The sequence below is a fragment of the Oncorhynchus masou genome, chromosome 14, assembly GCF_036934945.1.
Source record: "Oncorhynchus masou masou isolate Uvic2021 chromosome 14, UVic_Omas_1.1, whole genome shotgun sequence".
Lineage (NCBI taxonomy): Eukaryota > Metazoa > Chordata > Actinopteri > Salmoniformes > Salmonidae > Oncorhynchus > Oncorhynchus masou.
Genome location: NC_088225.1, coordinates 947,939 through 967,958, shown reverse-complemented (window position 1 = coordinate 967,958; position 20,020 = coordinate 947,939). Strand labels below are relative to the sequence as shown.

The window sequence follows — 20,020 nt, the reverse complement described above, 5'->3', positions numbered from 1 at the left end:
TTCTTCTCTCATAGTTTTTCCCTTCTAACTCTACATTCACAAAGACAGAATGGCGGGAGTGAACGGTGACCGTAAAGGAAAGAAGGATGACAACGGCATGGGCACGGCCGTTGACTTTTTGCTCTCTAATGCCAAGCTTGTGCTTGGGGTCGGAGGAGCTGCCATGCTTGGCATTGCATCACTAGCAGTCAAAAGAGTAAGTGGGACATTCTCTAAGCAATTATTTTCTTGTAAATGTTATCATGTAGGTTATTTGTCCCCTGTGCCAGTTCAGTTGTAGGTTAAATGTGATCACCTCTCACTATTTGGCTTCTGATCTCCATATCAGTAATTTCACTGTTTTTAACCACGAGTGGAAGACATGTCCATTTCATGAAACATTCTAATGGACAATAAAGCTTTTCAATTCAATCTCCTTTCAGATGTATGACCGTGCCATAAGTGCTCCAACCAGCCCTACGAAGATGGAACCATCAGGGAAAAAGAGCTGGGAGGAGCCCAGCTGGATGGGCTCGTCGCAACGGGTACTTAACCATGACATGAAGTCAACAGTGAGCAGGTCACTGCAGACTCTACCCTCCACCTCCAACTCCTTTGAACCAGGTAAGGTACGCTAATGTATTTAGAGTGTCACACACAATATTATTCCGCATTACAACTATCAACATTGCTCATATAACAGTTACAATCGTGCCATTAGCTCACCCCACAGCGTGAAACGTTGCCAATGGCGCTACCAAACTGGTACTTTTTCAGTGGTGCGACTGGTTAGTACATTGTCAAGCAGGATGGTTACGCGTGATGGCAAGGTCGAGGATGTGAGATCAAGTACCGGTAAGGATTGGTGAGCGAGGAATCTATACTGCTAAGCACCACAGGGACGCCTGTTACACTCACACTTGCTCACATTGCCTATCTGTGTTCAGAGTGAGGCCTGAACGGTAACACTTGGGATTGATGTAGTAGCAGGTGGTCACAGTGGGTTAGTAGTGTGTTTCAGATGGTTTGACCTCATCTCTGTGCAGTGTTTTCTAATCCTTGGCTTTGTCTATTGACGACAGGATGGCTGATGGCAGGATGGCTGTCCTTCCTGTATTGTGGGTGATGCTACTGACTCAGTGCTTGTTGTAGGAAGCTATAGGGTTGTTCCATTTGATTTCAATCAGTTTTTGACCGCACCTCTTTTGATTTGAACTAAACTTTTCATACATATTTGCCCATGGTTGAAGTGATCAGAAAATTACTTTTTGGACCTGAATATTAAAACATGCAGGAGATAGAGGTGCTCAAAGTTTACCCATTTTTGCATACCCCACCATACCATGAGACAACCATGTATTCATCACTTGAAAAGATTAACGGTTAAGTTTGATATAATTTAAAAGCTTGAAAACAGGGTTGTCAAACTATATATTATAAATTGCATTAAAATATTTAATTGATCTAAAAACATGTAAACTCAGATTTATTTTCATTTTTTACATATGTTGATGCTTAGACCCTGATGTATATCATCTGAGGTGTACTGTATGTGTTGTGCCTGCCATTGGTTGAGACACAGCACACATTTACATTTACATTTAAGTCATTTGGCAGACGCTCTTATCCAGAGCGACTTACAAATTGGTGAATTCACCTTATGACATCCAGTGGAACAGCCACTTTACAATAGTGCATCTAAATCATTTAGGGGGGGGGGGGTGAGAAGGATTACTTTATCCTATCCTAGGTATTCCTTAAAGAGGTGGGGTTTCAGGTGTCTCCGGAAGGTGGTGATTGACTCCGCTGTCCTAGCGTCGTGAGGGAGTTTGTTCCACCATTGGGGGGCCAGAGCAGCGAACAGTTTTGACTGGGCTGAGCGGGAACTGTACTTCCTCAGTGGTAGGGAGGCGAGCAGGCCAGAGGTGGATGAACGCAGTGTCCTTGTTTGGGTGTAGGGCCTGATCAGAGCCTGGAGGTACTGCGGTGCCGTTCCCCTCATAGCTCCGTAGGCAAGCACTATGGTCAGCTCCGTAGGCAAGCTCCGTAGGCAAGCACCACACTCTTGAATACTGGGTGGGTGTCATTTTAATCATATAAATATAATTCATAGAATGGACCCATCCCTTCAGACAGCTGCAATTTAGCTGGTACACCTTTTGAAATGAATTGAATTGAAATTTGACATTCCAATTACTACCGCAAAGATGGCCACCGGTCTACCCACCGTCGAATGTCAATTTAAATGGATTCTATTATCTATATTTATATGATTTCAATAGGTTTCTTATGGAAGATTGACATTGTAATTTTAAAACAACTGATATTCCCATTCAAGTCAATATTTTCTGTGTGGACCTCTGTTAGCAGTTACATTTAACATTTACATTTAAGTCATTTAGCAGACGCTCTTATCCAGAGCGACTTACAAATTGGTGAATTCACCTTCTGACATCCAGTGGAACAGCCACTTTACAATAGTGCATCTAAATCATTAAGGGGGAGGGGGAGGGGGGGGGGTGAGAAGGATTACTTATCCTCTCCTAGGTATTCCTTGAAGAGGTGGGGTTTCAGGTGTCTCCGGAAGGTGGTGATTGACTCCGCTGTCCTGGCGTCGTGAGTTGATGTTACTCTTCAATAACACAGACCTCAAAGCAAATCAGGGGGAGGAAAATGGGTTTATTCTTATTCAAAGAGGACGAATCATGCATGGAGGTAGATGTTCATGCTCCCCTGCCCTCAGTGATTCTCCCCAATGATTCATTACACAGAACAAAGGGACAGGATGTCATTTTTTATAACCCAGCCCTAGCCTGTGGTTGACCAATTAGAATTCCTTGCGATAAAACTGGGCCAGTGGCCAAATAACAAGTATCCTATCTCAGGTTGGACCAATGAGAACGTGCCACACGTAGCTAGCTATAAGTTCAGGACTGACATTCCTAACAGATTTTGAACTGAAAACCAACTATTTCCATTGATAATTCCCTATTGACTTTCAGTACTTTTGACCTCATGTCCTCTGCGTCGTGTATTTATCTTCGACATATTCATACACCTCCAATCATCTTTGTGGTCCAATTGGAAAGTTGAAATGTTGATGTCAATCCCATTTTAGTGCATTCATCAGCCAAAACATTACACCCACTCTGTATTCAAGTGCATGCTGTAACTCAACCGATGGTGGTCTCAACATAAACCTCAGATGTAAAATAGGATCCAAGCTACAACATTTGTGAAGATCTGTGTTCACACATTTTTAGATAATTGACGTTGAGGTTTAAAAAAAACATTTAAAAAAAGGCTTTTTATTTCCTTTTTTGTTTTTAAGAAATTACCAAATAGTTTGACAATCCTGGTTTAAGCTTTTAAATGATATCAAACTGAGCCATTTTATCTTTTCAAGAGATAAAGACATGCAGTGGATGTCCCATGGTATGGTGGGGTATGCAACATGAATCACATTTTGGGCACCTCTCTCCTGAATGTTCTGGCATTCAGGTCCAAAAATTCCCTTTCTGACCACTTCTACCATGGGCAAACATGTATGGGAAGTTTTGTTCAAATTTAAAGGGGTGCTACCAAAGCTATTGAAATCGAATGGAACGACCCTATAGTTTTGTTAGTAGAAGCCCCACTAAATAGACTCAGATGGCTAGTTTCTATTGAGCTCCATTAGATATTTATTTTATAAAGTAAAAAAAAATACCTCAAATAAAGTCTAGTATTTGGATGGTTCTCTTATGCCGGGTGTAAACTACACAACTTTCAAAACCCTAACATTGCTGAGCCTCTCACATTTAACGACTGTCTTTCGTGTAGTTTCTTTGTCTTCCCAACATATTGGTGCTCACGCTAAACAATGTGGCACAAACCAGGGGGGTCACACACTACAAGATTCTCCACTTGGTCGTGAGGATTCTCAATACGGTCTGATCTCAATTTAAGAAATGGTGTAGCGTATGCCCGGCTTTAGTAGTAGGTTACTCTCTGTAGGAGAGTAAACCCAATGGTTTACTCTCTGTAAACCCAATGGTTTAGCAGCTTCTCTTTTACCATTTAGCTTCTCTCGTGGTACTTGTTCCCATTAGTTGGGTTTGATTTCCTGTCGTCACCCAATATCCTTTCTTTCGTTCTTATTTACCTCCCATGCCCTTTCAACATATTTGATGTATTTATTTCATTATTAAAGTGTCTGGCATTATCAGAATGTCCAGCCCACATGGGCTTATATACATTGTATATGCTGATTTATTGTTATTTTACCCATACCTGCACATTACTAACCTCTGCCTGTCGTGGCTGTATCCCCCTCAGACTGCATGCGGAGGGCGACGGGGCGAGGACGTAGCGCTGCAGAAGAGACCGACCTCCTCCGGGCCAGGATGCGCCTCTCCTTACAGGAGAAACTGTGGGAGTTCTACCAGGAGCGGGTGACCATTCCCGCTGAGGAGCAGGCCACAGCCCGCCGGGCCGCCCTGGACATCTGCGCTGAGCTGAGGATCTTCCTGCACGGCAAGCTGCCCGACATGCCCCTCCGAGAGATGTACCTCAGCGGCAGCCTCTACGATGACCTGCAGGTAATAAGAGGGTGGTAGTAGTAGGACAATTGTATTATCCCTCCGGGGGAAGGGGATAAAGGATAGATATCACTTCACAGGCTTAGGAGTGTTGTGACCACAAACAATGCTTTTTTTTATCTCTGTGCTCGTCTCTGGGTTTGAAATGTTGTGGTTCACAAGAATAACACTATTTGCTCTCTCCCATTCTTTCTCAGGTGGTGACAGCGGATCACGCTCAGCTCATGGTCCCTCTGACCCTGGAGAAGAACCTGTGGTCGTCAGTGCCCGGTGAGGACACCATTATGAATGTTCCGGGCTTCTGGCTGATTCGCAGAGAGAACCTGGAATACTTCCCCCGAGGCAGCAGCTACTGGGACCGCTGCATGGTAGGAGGCTACCTCTCCCCCAAGTCTGTCTTGGAGGTGTTCGAGAAGCTGGTGGCGGGCTCCATCAACTGGCCGGCCATCGGCAGTGTTCTGGACTATGTGATCCGGCCGGTGGTTCCCTCGGAGACGCTCACCCTGGAGGTCCAGTACAAGACGGACCGCCATCTTTATGTGGACTTCCTGCCTCTGCTAGTGATGGACGACGGCGCCTCGCTGATCGCCAAACCACACAGGCTGGCTGCTGAGCGCCACGAAAACCTTTGGCGGCAAAGCTTCCGCGTGGCGGAGACTGCGCGCCTGCGGGCGCTGGACCAGGAGGACGGGGGCTGCCGCTGCGCCTGCCTCAAGGTGACTAAAGCTGTGTGCAAGCTGAACAGCGCCCTGGCGCGCCTGTCGGCCGGTCAGCTCACCAGCGCCATACTGCTGCTGAGCGAGAAGGAGGGCGACTGGACCCAGGAGGCACTGGCTGACCGCTTTCTGCAGTTGCTCCGCTCGCTCGTGGGACACCTAGAGGCCGGGAGGCTCCCCTGTGCCCTGATCCCAAAGGTCAACCTGTTCTGTGAGCTGACGCCAGTGGAGGTGGATGAGCTCGGATATACCCTCTACTGTTCTCTCTCTGACCCAGAGGGACTCCTAAGGACTCATTATTCTGACTGAGTCTGGTCATGGGTTCTAGGGTTTAGGACAGATAGAATTATATACCAACTAAGGTTCCATAGATTCCATACTGCGGAAGAGGATATGATAGGTAATTCATATGTGCTTTAGACATGGACCATGTCCCCTGTGACCACGTTGCTGTGTGATTGAGTCAACATCACGTGTCTGGAGTTGCTGTTTCATCAATCAGTATGTTTCTCATGTACTTTTTTTATTTGTGTAATTATGTTTGTGATTAAGTAGAAATGCAAAATCAACCACTTTGGTAGGATATGTTTAAAAACATATTTTTGACATGCAAGCCATATCTGCTAAATTCAAATACAGGATCATCCAAATACCAGTTAAACCTCAGATGATGAAACCAGTCTCTTCATAATGGTGCACGTAAGCCATTTAGAAATAGTACTGTTCAGAGGGGTATACTAAAAAGCATGATCAAGAAGTTAGCCAGCTAACTTGCCTAGATATCCTAAAAATGACTTTTTACGTAGAAAGATAATCTTTAAATGGGCTTGGTCTAAATTAAGCTTTCTTAATGAACCAAAATAATCTACAGTTATTTCTGGTTGTTGAACCTGCTTTGTAGTATATCCCTTGGTTTAGGGCTCAGTGTTTGTTGAATTGGGGATTGCTTCATTGGCTAATATTATGTTACCGTAATATTATGTAACCAATTTGGAATTAATGATGTCAGAAAAATATTATATTTATTAATTATAATTTATGTGGGAATGGAAATTGTGGTCTATTTGAAAGATATTTTGTTAGCTCCATTCTCAGATTGCTGGTCTTTCAAACTGAGATTATGATGGGTAACATTAGTCTAATGCGAGTGAATATCATGTCTTAACAGGGGCATGAAAGAGATCTTTCAGTCAAGTGAACAAGCCTCAATAATCGGCTCTAGCATTATTGGTCTCTACATACATTACCGGTCAAAAGTTTTAGAACACTTACTCATTCAAGGGTTTTTCTTTATTTTTACTATTTTCTACATTTTAGAATATTAGTTAAGTTCTCAAAACTATGAAATAACACACATGGAATCATTTAGTAACAAAAAAATTGTGAAACAAATCAAAATGCATTTTGTATTTGAGATTCTTCAAATAGCTACGCTTTGCCTTGATGACAGCTTTGCACACTCTTGGCATTCTCTCAACCAGCTTCACCTGGAATGCTTTTCCAACAGTCTTGGAGTTCCCACATATGCTAAGCACTTGTTGGCTGCTTTTCCTTCACTCTGCGGTCCGACTCATCCCAAACCATCTCGGTTGGGTTGAGGTGAGGTGATTGTGGAGGCCAGGTCATCTGATGCAGCACTCCATCACTCTCATTCTTGATAAAATAGCCCTTACACACCCTGGAGGTGTGTTAGGTCATTGTTCTATTGAAAAACTAATGATAGTCCCACTAAGCCCAAATCAGGCATATCGCTGTGGTAGCCACACTGGTTAAGTGTGCCTTGATTTCGAAATAAATCACAGACATTGTCAACAGCAAAGCACCCCCACACTTCCTCCTCCATGCTTTACGGTGGGAAATACACAAGCGGAGATCATCCGTTCACCCACACCGCGTATCACAAAGACATGGTGGTTGGAACCAAAAATCTCCAATTTGTACTCCAGGCCAAAGGACAAATTTCCACCGGTCGAATGTCCATTGCTCGTGTTTCTTGGCCCAAGCCGGTCTCCTCTTCTTATTGGTGTCCTTTAGCAGTGGTTTCTTTGCAGCAATTTGACCATGAAGGCCTGATTCATAGTCTCTGAACAGTTGATGTTGAGCTGTGCCTGTTAATTGAACTATGAAGCATTTATTTGGGCTGCAATGTCTGAGGCTGGTAAACTCTAATGAACTTGTCCTCTTCAGCAGAGTTAACACTGGGTCTTCCATTCCTCTGGCGGTCCTCATGAGAGCCAGTTTCATCATAGCACTTGATGGTTTTTGCGACTGCACTTGGAAGAATCTTTAAAAGTTCTTGGAATTTTCTTTATTGACTGACCTTCATGTCTTAAAGTAATGGACTGTAATTTCTCTTTGCTTATTTGAGCTATTCTTGCCATTTTATATGGATTGGTCTTTTACCAAGTAGGGCTATCTTCTGTATACCACCTCTACCTTGTTACAACACAACTGATTGGCTCAAACACATTAAGAAATAAATCAATTCCACAAATTAACTTTTAACCAAAGCTGTCATCAAGGCAAATTGTGGCTATTTGAAGAATCAGAAATATATCAAATATATTTTGATTTGGTGTAACACTTTTTTTGGTTGCTAAATGATTCCTAGTGGTTAGTGTTGGACTAGTAACCGGAAGGTTGCAAGTTCAAACCCCTGAGCTGACAAGGTACAAATCTGTCGTTCTGCCCCTGAACAGGCAGTTAACCCACTGTTCCTAGGCCGTCATTGAAAATAAGAATTTGTTCTTAACTGACTTGCCTAGTTAAATAAAGGTAAAATAAAAATTCCATGTGTTATTTCATAGTTTTGATGTCTTCACTAATATTCTACAATGTAGAAAATAGCAAAAATAAAGAACCCCTTGAATGAGTTGGCGTTATGAAACTTTTGACCGTTAGTGTATATAGCTTATAGCTGTGTTAGTGTATATAGGTCATTTTAGCTGTGACTTGGAGGCAGGGTGCTTATTACACTATGACAAGAGATGCCAGTTCAAATGGACCGATACTTTTGTGACACCGTCAGTACTGCCACCCCTAACAAGGTAAATTGTCTTAAGCACTGTTGTGGTCCACGAGGAAACAAGACCAGTGAATGGGACATGGCAGGGGTTGTTCTTCTACTGCAGGGCACTTCTGGTACTGTAGAATGGTATCGTACAGTTTGTGCTGTAGCCAACTCTTCTCGTCATGTATGGTATTGGCATGGCTAGAAGAGTTGCTTACAGTATGGGACCAGGTCACACTTAGCCTATTCTACCACTGTGTATATGGATAGAATGTAATATTGACCATGTGAGCTGCCCCTAAAGCAAATAAATGCTTGTGGTACAACTGAAATCTTGACATTCTTGAGTTAAAAAAGAACATGTTGCGCCACTTCTTTATTTTTCGTTCTTGAAGCGAGTGTTTTTGATTTTGGTTCAACTTAGCTCAACTTGCAGTTATTTCTGAAATTGAAGCAACTTTGCAAAGGTCGAAACCAGTGGAGGCTGCTGAGGGGAGGACGGCTCAATAATGGCCGGAATGGAGTGAATGTTATCAAACACATTCACTGCATGCTAACCATTATCGTCCTCCCCTCAGCAGCCTCCACTGGTGGAAGCACCCACTATACGGCCTATTGTATATATCACATAGAGGTTTCTATCTTCATGGGATTTAAGTTGCAGATGATTTGTGTGTTTCCTAGTACTCCTCCCACAAAGTTTTTGAATGAAGGTTGAGAAATAAGAATATATTCTTTCATGTTAGGTAGGTTTGCCGTTTGCATGAGTAAGAATACCAATGTAGAAAGTTAATCAAACATTGAGTTGTTATACACCATCTTTGTACTGTCTATGATGTCAAATGTCTTGTGACATTAAGATGAAATGCTTGACCTATATGTTCAGATCTTTGTTAGGTAGAACTGGTTGTTGCATACCTTGTATGACAAATCTGCTGTGACTTTCTCCTACTCATAACACAAAATGGTTGGTGTGCATTTGCAAATGAAACTTTGATAGTTGGGATGTTAAGCTGAGAGCAGAATTACCTCTTTGTCGGTCACTGTGGAAGAAAAAAAAATTGTTTCCAGTTGCACATAGTGTTTGCCTTTCGGGTCTGATCTTGCTTCAGTGGCCCCTACTGGTATAAGGTAACTCTTGCTCAGTCATGATACAGTGTCTTCAGAAAGCAATCATACCTCTTGACTTCTTACACATTTAGTTGTGTTACAGCCCCAATTCAAAATGTATTAAATATATATTTGTCACCCATCTACAGACAATACCTCATAAATGACAAAGTGAACATGTTTTTGCAAATGTATTGAAAATGAAAAACAGAAATATATAATTTACGTAAGTATTCACACCCTTAGTCAATACATTTTAGAATCACTTTGCAGCGATTACAGCTGTCTAAGTGCTTTGCACACCAGGATTGAACATTTATCTGTACTTTTATTTTTTATTCTTCAAGCTCTGTCAAGTTAGTTGTTGCTAGACAGCCATTTAAGTCTTGCCATAGATCTTCAAGCCAATTTTAAGTCAACTGTAACTAGGCCACTCAGGAATATTCAATGTTGTCTTTGGCCTTGTTTTTTTAGGTTATTGTTCTGCTGAAAGGTGAATGTGTCTCCCAGTGTCTGTTGGAAAGCAGACTGAACCAGGTTTTCCTCTAGAATTTTGCCTTCGCTTAGCTCTTTTTTCTCTCTTTTTATCCAAAAAAACTCCCAAGGCGTTGCCGATGACAAGCAGACCCATAACATGATGCAGCTACCGCCATGCTTGAATATATGAAGAGTGGTACTCTGTGATGTGCTGTTTGATTTGCCCCAAATATAATGCTTTGTATTCAGGACATAAAGTTGATTTCTTTGCCAAAGTTCTTGCAGTTTTTATTCAGTGCCTTATTGCAAACAGGATGCATGTTCTGGAATATTTGTATTCTGTACAGGCTTTCTTCTTTTCACTCTGTCATTTAGGTTAGTATTGTGGAGTAACTACGATGTTGATCCATCAGTTTTCTATCGCAGCCTTTAAACTCTGTTTTAAATACACCATTGATAAACCAATGTAATTAATAACTTCACCATGCTCAAAGGAATATTCAATGTCTGCTTTTTTTTTACCCATCTGCCAATAGATGCCTTTCTTTGCGAGGCATTGGACAACCTCCCTGGTCTTTGGGGTTGAATCTGTGTTTGAAATTCACGTCTTGACTGAGGGACCTTGCAGATAATTGTGTGTGGGTTACAGAGATGAGGTAGTTGTTCAAAAATCATGTTAAACACTATTCTGCATAGAGTCCATGCAATGTATGTGACTTGTTAAGCACATTTTACTCTTGAACTTATTTAGGCTTTCCATAACTAAGGAGTTGAGTACTTATTGACTCAAGACATTTCAGCTTTTCATTAATTATGTGGAAAAAGTCTAGGGTTTTGAATACTTTCTGAAGGCACTGGACATGTGGCTCATTTCTCGAAGAGCTACTTTGGCCGAGGACACGTGGGCTATATTCCCATATCCACTTTGTCATACCACTTATTTGGAATGCATGCCCAACCCTATACATTGCTTCATTCTTGGTGGTACGTTAGTGTGGATATTGGAACAAAGGAGTGTTCACTTGAGACATTTCCCTTATTTATGATAGTTCCATTAACATACTGTGTGCATTTAAGGGCTCTGGTAAACCCACATTGACAGCCAAGGTTAATCTGGTGTTGACCGAGTTGATGTCCAGCAGACCGGGATTTAAACCAGGTCAGGTGGCAGCTATAACCATCCCATGCCAAGATGTCCAGCGTTCAATCACAAGCCTTCAAGATTGTTATGCATCATTATTCCACATTTGATTTTTTTTCTCCCAATTACCACAATATTGTCTCACACAGGTAGTCTTCTACTTGGAGTGGAGGGTGTGCTTTGGTACAGTAGTGCAATGTACAACTAAATCTTTGTGTAGAGTTTGCTATTTATTGTACATTTGTAACCAGAAAGTGTTTGGCAATGCTACCACCACAACCACAGTGTTCTGAAGAAGTGCTTCACTTCAGATGTACTGAATTCATGGGACTTTCTATAAATAGAGGGTGTGTGTGTGCAGATGTCTTTGTTTGCAGACCTGACTTCAACTATAATTTCTGTGCTGTTGGGGTCATTTTGCCATGCAAGCTTGTTACATCTTATGAAGCCTAAAATAGACAACATCTACCTAGTGGATTTCAGCCTAGCGACGATATGCTTCCATGCAATGTATGTTTTTTTTTTGAGTTTTCTATTTAACTTTAGCTCTGGAACTGAAATGGTACACAGCACTTTGTATACTCTGATAAATGTTGCAGCAGATGTTTGTGGTTTTTCTGTGAAATTTTAAATGAGTAAATCATTTCAAATCATGAGGCTTGTAGGGAAAATAATCTTTGGGTGGGATACAGCAGCAGGTGAAGCAACGGGTAGCTGGCTGCCGGCAAAGATGGAAATTAAGCTAGCCCACAAGACTAGTACTTTTCAGACCAAGCTAGTAGTAAATGTTCAACTAGTCAAAAATGGCATAGATTTTGAAACCGGCTAGTAAAATCGGGCCTACTAACTCAGTTGACCAGTGCTTAAAATTCTTAATTTTAATCCCTACACCTGTAATAGGGAAAAGGGTGGGGTTGTGACAGTTGTGTGTTAAGTACAGGGAAGGAAATCAACACATGTATAGCTTCTTTAAGGGCACTTAAACTCCAAGGGTGTCTGCCGAAGCATACAACCATTAGCTAAAAAAATAATAATTGAAGATACAGTTCATTCTGGAAAAGGCTTGATTTTTATTTAATAAAAAGCACTTATTTCAAGCGGTTCGAATCACTTGATGCTGTAATGCATACATTTTTAGGCTATAAACAGAAGCATTGTGGTCTACATACAAGAGTACGTGTACACATGACAACATTGTTTCACAACCCTTGATAGTATTACTGGACCCTGGTACATAGTTAAAGTCACTGGACATCAGTTTTGTTAAATCAACAATGATATGCATGCAGTCTTCATCTACAAAGGAAATGTATTTTGAGTAAAGACATGCATTCAGTAATCTGCTTTTCAAAAACAAAGTGGTTGCGTTGTCAGAGAGGAGATAGTGTATCTTTTCTGCCTCGTTGCGTCACTTTGTCTTCATACAAAACACCAAGCTGAACTGCCTACAGCAGCTCATATCAGTCTCGTTCTGCAACTATTTATTAATCATTCACCGAACTCACGAACACTTATTGTCTTAAAGGAACATTTTAAACACACACCACCCCCCACCCAAAAAAAAAAAAGGGACCACAAGGAGTTTGTTCATTTTGGTGGTGTGCTTTTCCTCCTAATTCAGCATGATCTGTGGGGATTTAATAGGTACTAGTTCCACCTTGCACACCTTGGTTTCATAAGCCCACCATATTTCTTATACTCAAATCCTTTCAAATCTCCACAACTGGCTAGGGGCTGTTTTTTCTCCCTTCTACTTTGCAGGGGCGAACCCCATGCGGTCTGCGTCCCTGTCAAACACGCTGTAGTAGCGTCCAATGAACACATCTCCCAGGATCCACAGTGGTCCAGCCGGAGGAGGGATGTCCATTGCCATGAAGCCTGACAGACAGATTTTTAGACCCATCTGGGACTCCTGCAGCACATAGGGGAGAGGCTTTGAATGATTTGTCACACTTCAACCTCTACAGGTATGTCCACAGAATGAAATAGATACATTTTATAGACGTAATGAAACGCATCTCTATGCATGCGAACTTTGATTAACCGTTTAATTCATGCTGATTGATGTCAAATTTTACAGACCATTTTCTACTGGCAGGCAGGCCACAGTGAACACTGGTCAGAAGGAGTAATTTACCTTCAGGATATAGTCATCTCCAGTCAAGTTGAACATCTTCCCTCCTAGGTTGAATGCGATGACGGGCAGAGATGGAACCTTCTTACAGTCAATCCAATACTGAGAGGAAGTGAAAGTTAAAAATAATTGCATGTACTTCACAAATCAAAACTTAACTTCTGTCAGTACAATACAAATAAACAACTGAGGTTACAAGAAAATAGAGCCTTACCAAGCATGATTGAGATCTTTTGTTGACCATTCAGGAGAACTAAAACAGAGGTTGGAACTGACAGAACAACTGGTAGACATTTAACCTACCTCTCCCATCAGTAGAGGCAAGGCTCCGATGGCCTTGTGCAGTGCCCTGACCTCCTCTACAGGCCCGGTGATGAGGGATGTTCCCGTGTCAACAATCGCCTGGCAACCGGCCTTGCACAGTGTCAGCTGGTTGCCCACTTCCACACTGCAGAGCACCAATTAGCTGTGATCACTCAAGACATAACTTCTGTGTGCAATTTTATAAAATCGGTTGAAGGACATGCATCTGGTGTAATAGAAGCAATTATTGTTACCATGATTGTCTTTGATTATTTAAATTTACATGAAGATTGCAATTTTTCCATTCACTATAATGGGGACCCTGCTTTCTGGAAACAGCATGCAGTACCCCATCAGCCTTGAACTTCATGGCTTCGACAAGGGGGCCGTTCTCTTGTATGGATATTATAATAGAGCCTCTGTGTAGATGAGAACCAAGTTGCTTACTTGTTCATCTCGATCTGCCAATAGGCCTTGCGTGTGACGTTGACATAGTGCAGGTCTCCAGTGTAGTACAGTGGGTCCGTGCCTCCCAGCATCAGCTCTCCTCCTACAGCAGCCGATGGATCTCTAAGGAACAGGATATCAAAGGGGTTACAAGTTATTCGTTCATTAGATAAATCTACTAGTGCACTGGAAGAGGGTCTTGATCGTCAATCTAATATCAGAATATGTATTGCCTCAACCCCATTGAAGCTAGTGGCGACAAGAATAGAAAGTTGTACAAGTTATGAAAATGAATTGAATTAACCTGTGGTTTATGTTCAAAGACTTTACCCTGTTGTCACAAACTGAAATTAGGTTAACTATTTCACTTCCTTGTTTGAGGAAATATGACAGCAAATTTAGTTAAAGAATTTCAGGGTAACAGGAGCTCAAAATATCCCAGTTCAAATACAAGAAACTCCTTTCAGTTGACCTCCACCAACGGTGGACAGGACAAAAGTTTTAAAACAAATCACAGTCACCAAACCACACATTGATCTAGGGCCCTCAATAAGAATGTATTCAAAAAGGTAAAACCCCTAAAACCAACCAACCTGCTAATATAGAAGGAAAATATGTTCTGAGGCAACAGCTTGGCAGCCATGGCGGTGTCAAACACAGGGGTTATATTTCTGACAGATATGGTAGGGTAGCCCATTCCCAGCACCCCGTCAAAGCGTGCCACTGCAAACGTGATGCCAGGTTGCTTTACGGCCTCACCAAACTGTTGACCAGTGACCTGCATGCCGGCCAACTGAGAAAGGGATGGAATGAAGAGCAGGAAGTGTGATGTACAAAGCAAACTATTATTGAATACTAAAACTGAGGTTTACAGACAATACACAGTAAGGAATGGTATGCAGACTATGCTCCACATTCAATCACTTAAAATGGACAGTGGTAAAATGACACAAAAATGCTGTGGATTAGCCCACTTAAATGAGAGGAATGCAAAGGAACAATGGACAACACAGAGCAGTCCACTTACAGAGACGGTGTCCCCACTGATGAACCCAGACAAGCTGCCTCTGCCATACTGGATGGAGAACTTGGTGCCATTCTGAACGTAGCTGCTCGACTTCTTGGAGTTATAACGATGGTGGAGCCCTAAGCAGAGGTGCAATATGAAGTTCACACCTTTCTCAGGCTGGATAAATGGCATTCATTTTCATACAAAACAAACACGTCCTTCATGATGCCTTAAACATATGAATATGACGTCCAATGCCAAAACATGGCTGAGCAAACAAGGTATCTGCAACTTTGGCTTTTGCACCCATCTCATGACTATATGATAGGAGACTCAGCAGGTAGTAAAACCATAATGTTATGAGTGAAGTGCATAGCCACGGGAAGTAGTTTGGGGGTGGGGGTGCTGCAGCGACAGGATGCAAAAAAGAAAAAAAATCTGCACTGTAGACATCTATATTGTCCTAATACAGGACTAGTGAAGGCCCAGTGCACTAGTGTGAACATTTTTTCAGCTAAATGTATTTCTATTTCAGTGTTCACAAGCATTTGTAACGAGTCCAATAATTATCTGATCAAATGGCGCTGACGGAGACGGCAGCATAGTGGCTAGCTCTTAGGAAACTTCGAAGTATTTATGTAAAAAAAAATGCATTATTAGCTCAGGAAATGTCTCATTACATACAGTTATTGGATATTAGAGCGGTGTTAACTCACCAGAACTACCTGCATTACGACCAGGAATACGACTTCCCTGGATTTGATCCTTTGTTCACTCTCCCCAGAGAAATTTAACTCATTCCACAGGCTGACCAAAAACGTCACTGGCGGAGGAGAGGCACTCTCCACACACCAGCAGCCTGCTGGTTCAACTTAGGAGGTGCGCACACCACCCGCCGCTTCCAAGTATATTACTCCCTAATATTTCAGTCTTTGGATAACGAAGTTGAGAACAAGGAATTTTTCCTAGAGCGACTTCAGGGCCTGTATCATACTTTGTTTCACTGAAACATGTCTCTCGGGATACTCCGTCAGAGTCGGTAAAGCCAGCAGGATTCTCACTACATCGCGCAGACAGGAATAAATATCTCTCCGGGAAGCAGAAGGGCGGAGGGGTGTTTCATGATTAACGACTCATGGTGTAATTCTAGGAACATACAGGAACTCAAGTCCTTTTGTTCACCTGATTTAGAGTACCTCAATTAAATGCTGACCATAATATCTCCTAAGAGAATTATCCCCCGTCATTGCCACGGCTGTTTACATCCCATCCCAAGCCATTACCTCAGTCATCAGATAACTTCTGGACTTTATGCAAACCACATATCCTGAAGCTGCATTTATTGTAGCTGGGGATTTTAACCAAGTAAATCTGAGGACTAGGCTGCCGAAGTTCTATCAACATATCGACTGTACTACTCGCGCTGCTAAGACTCTGGACCATTGCTATTCAAACTTCAGGAATTCTTACAAGGCCCTCCCCTGCTCTCTTTTATGCAAATCTGACCACGACTCCATCTTGCTCCTCCCGTCCTATAGGCAGAAACTCAAACAGGAAGTATTCGTGCTTCGAACTATTCAATGCTGGTCTGACTAATCGGAATCCACGCTTCAGGATTGTTTTGGCCGACGTGTTTTACTCATGTCGGCCACGGATAAGGAGAGCCCTAAGTCCTCGGTAGCGAGCCGCGTCGGTGGCACTGTGTTATCCTCAAAGCGTGCGAAAATGTGTTTAGCCTGTCCGGAAGCAAGACGTCGGTTTCTGGTGGTGCCTGGTTTTCCTTTTGTAGTCCTTGCCACATTTGTCTCGTGTTTGAGCCATTGAATTGCAACTCCACTTTATCTCTATACTGACGTTTAGCTTGTTTGATTGCTATGAGGAGTGAATAACTACACTGTTTATATTCTGCCATATTCCCAGTCACCTTGCCATGGTTAAATGCGGTGGTTCGAGTGCACATACATGCAAACATAATGAACAAAAATATAAAACGCAACATGTAATATTGGTCCCATGTTTCATGAGGTGAAATAAAAATATCCCATACTCTCAAAAAACAAATTTAACTCAGATTTTGGGCACCAATTTGTTTACATCCCTGTTTGTGAGTATTTCTCCATTGCCAAGATAATCCATCCACCGGACAGGTGTGGCATATAAAGCTGATTAAACAGCATGTTCATTACATATGTGCACCTTGTGCTTGGGGACAAAATGCAACTCAAATGTGCAGTTATGTCAAGTTGAGGGAGCGCACAATTGGCATGCTGGCTGCAGGAATGAATGTTAATTTTCTCTACCATAAGTCACCTTCAACATCCATTTAGAGAATTTGACAGTCCGTCCAACCAGCTTCACAACTGCATACCCCGTGTAACCACACCAGCCCAGGACCTCCACATCCAGCTTCTTCACCTGCAGGACCGTCTGAGACCAACCACCATCTGAGAACAGCCACCAGGATTTTCTGATGAAACTATGGGTTTGCACAAAGAATTCCTGCAAATTGTCAGAAACCATCTCAGGGAAGCTCATCTGAATGCTCGCCGTAATCACCAGGGCCTTGACCTGACTGCAGTTCGGCATCGTAACCGACTTCAGTTGTCAAATATTCATTGGCATGCTAGAGAAGTGAGCTCTTCACAGATGAATCCCAGTTCCAACTGTAGCGGGCAGATAGCGTGTATGGCATTGTGTGGGTGAGCAGTTTGCTGATGTCAACACTGAACAGAGTGCCCCATTGTGGCGGTGAGGTTATGATCTGGGCAGGCATAAGCTACGGACAATGAACACAATTGCATTTTATCGATGGCAGTTTGAATACACAGCGATAGCGTGACGAGATCCTGAGGCCCATAGTCGTGCCATTCATCCGCCACCATGTTTCAGCATAATGCATGGCCCCATGTCGAAAGGATCTGTACATAATTCCTGGAAGCTGAACATTTCCCAGTTCTTCCATGGCCTGCATAGTACATTGAGCATGTTTGGGATGCTCTGGATCAACGTGTATAAAAGTGTGTTCCAATTCCCACCAACATCTTCACACAGCCATTGAAGAGGAGGGGGACAATATGCCACAATCAACTCAACTTGAAGGAGATGCTGCACGAGGCAAATTGTGGTAACACCAAATACTGACTCATTTTCTGATCCACACCCCTACCTTTAAGGCATCTGTGACCAACAGACACATATCTGTATTCCCAGTCATGTGAAATCCATAGATTGGGGACCAATTTGTTCATTTAAATGGACTGATTTCCTTATATGAACTGTAACTCAGTAACATCGTTAATTTTTCCCCCCAGCACCCCTACTTCCTGCGGCTATGGAGAAGTGCAGTGAATGCAATAATAGACTGACTCACAGCATGCAACATCCAGAAAGGAGCAGTGAATGGAGGGCACCCACAGGTTGGAGGAGCCAGTGTCAAACAGCACAGTAAAATCCTGGGGTGGTGTGCCTATGCTGATCACCCCATAGTACTGAGCCTGTAGAGAGATTTGATACAAACAACATTCATATGATAAATACATATGCCTAAGTCTATACTACAGTTCTCTTCTCCTCGCTCCTAGGGAGAGATTCTGAATGTGCAAGCTTTTATTCAACCATATATTACATGATCTTCATTCTGGGCCATAATTAGAAGATTGGCCATGTTATGAAGGGTTGGAACAAAAGCCTGCACACCCAACTCCTGGAGAACCCTGGATTTACTTATAATTGCTTTAGTCAACCTAGAACAAGCTAGTGTTAACCCAGGCCTAGTGACAATATCCACTTACATCCATGAAGTTGGTGAGTCTCTCAACTGGCACTTTCGGGCTCGGAGTGTTTAATGGTACGTTAACTCCTGCACCACCAACGGTCTTGGCCATGTCCTGGAGTTGTTCAAAACTCCTCCCATTGTCACTCATCAGGCGGCGCATACTGCGCGTCTTGTGGAGGGGAATTCTAAGGGCAAGTATGATAAGGAGAATAGAGACCGTTTGTCGTAATTTGTTTAACGAATCATGCAGAACTCGTGCGCTCTACTTCCTGTTTTATAGAAGTGTTCTACTGATGGCCCCATTCATTTACGAGCAGCTTGGTTCTTTTTTAATGTACAATCTGTTAACCTCAATGCAAACTAGATGTCATGGACATGCCAGCGTTATGGAAACGTTCTACGTGTGCACCAAAATCTGAACTACATGTGCCTAAACAAACATGCATGTAATAACAATTGCATAATGTCAGGAAATTAAACTACCCCAGAGATAGCCTATTCTCACAGGATGGCGTAAGAGTAATTATTATATAGTTATTCAAAAGTTTCCCAAACAGTAGACAAATATTTACCTTATAATAGCGGAGCTGTGCGCTATCAACAGCGCGATGGTTATATACAATATTTTAAGACACTTCATATTCTGTCTTTGATAGACCAACTGGATGGTAAGTTCTTTCACTTTAAGCACGAATTTTGGACGTCCAACCAGTCTGTCCACAGAAGACCCGCGCACTATCAAATCTACGCACTAAACCAAGTTATATCCGTATGTCTTTCGGTGATTGCCGTACACACTCGATTTTCTTCACTCGGCCGAACCCTGATTGGAGAGAGCACATACATTAGACGGTCTTATTGGCTAGTAAAGTGTCCATCCTTTTAAATTGGTCTGCAATCGGGGATCCTTTGGACGTCCGGAGTGGACATTTTTTTATATACTGCACAGTTGATTCAAATTATAGAAGTTTAGGGGGATCCCGGATAGCACCTACCATTTTAAATCAGCCACCATCCAGCGCACTTGACAAGTCGTTGTCTCAGGATCACAAGATACACGGAGAAGGGTCTGATTGCGGTCCGCAATTCAGGGCGTAACTGCATCTGCAAGAACCCCTCTTAAAGACCGACTGCCTTTAAAAGGCAACGCATCACTTTTAAAACAGCCTATCAGGCATCGATATGAGTCGTAAAAAGTTATTATAGTGTCAAAATTTACTACAAAGTGTAAATATAATAATTTTGTTCATAAAGTCAGTCTCGTCTAAAACGGAGTTTCGAACATCCGTTTGTCACAACGGGTACGTCCCTTGAAAGCTTTTCTGAAAAGCAAGGTCTT

At 42.4% G+C, this 20,020-nt stretch overlaps 2 protein-coding genes across 3 annotated transcripts; one reads left to right on the top strand and one right to left on the bottom strand.

Annotated features, from left to right (window-relative positions):
- Positions 1-49: 49 nt before the first annotated feature.
- On the top strand, positions 50-8,823 carry LOC135553931 (mitochondrial dynamics protein MID51-like). The gene is made up of 4 exons (XM_064985875.1): positions 50-196; positions 423-603; positions 4,297-4,559; positions 4,757-8,823. The coding sequence occupies exons 1-4, from the start codon at positions 50-52 to the stop codon at positions 5,582-5,584; spliced, it is 1,419 nt and encodes a 472-aa protein (XP_064841947.1). The 3' UTR covers positions 5,585-8,823.
- Positions 8,824-12,059: 3,236 nt separating this feature from the next.
- LOC135553932 (cathepsin D-like) lies at positions 12,060-19,778 on the bottom strand. 2 transcript variants are annotated; one of them, XM_064985876.1, is made up of 10 exons: positions 19,677-19,778; positions 19,254-19,504; positions 18,698-18,866; positions 18,277-18,400; positions 14,925-15,043; positions 14,491-14,690; positions 13,898-14,020; positions 13,451-13,595; positions 13,151-13,249; positions 12,060-12,925 (listed from the first exon to the last, which is right to left on the bottom strand). In XM_064985876.1, exons 2-10 carry the CDS (start codon positions 19,319-19,321, stop codon positions 12,764-12,766), a joined length of 1,209 nt encoding a protein of 402 aa, XP_064841948.1. In that variant the 5' UTR covers positions 19,322-19,504; positions 19,677-19,778; the 3' UTR covers positions 12,060-12,763. The 2 variants fall into 2 exon arrangements, with proteins under 2 accessions (XP_064841948.1, XP_064841949.1); XM_064985877.1 differs by having other exon boundaries at positions 19,254-19,723.
- Positions 19,779-20,020: the final 242 nt, after the last annotated feature.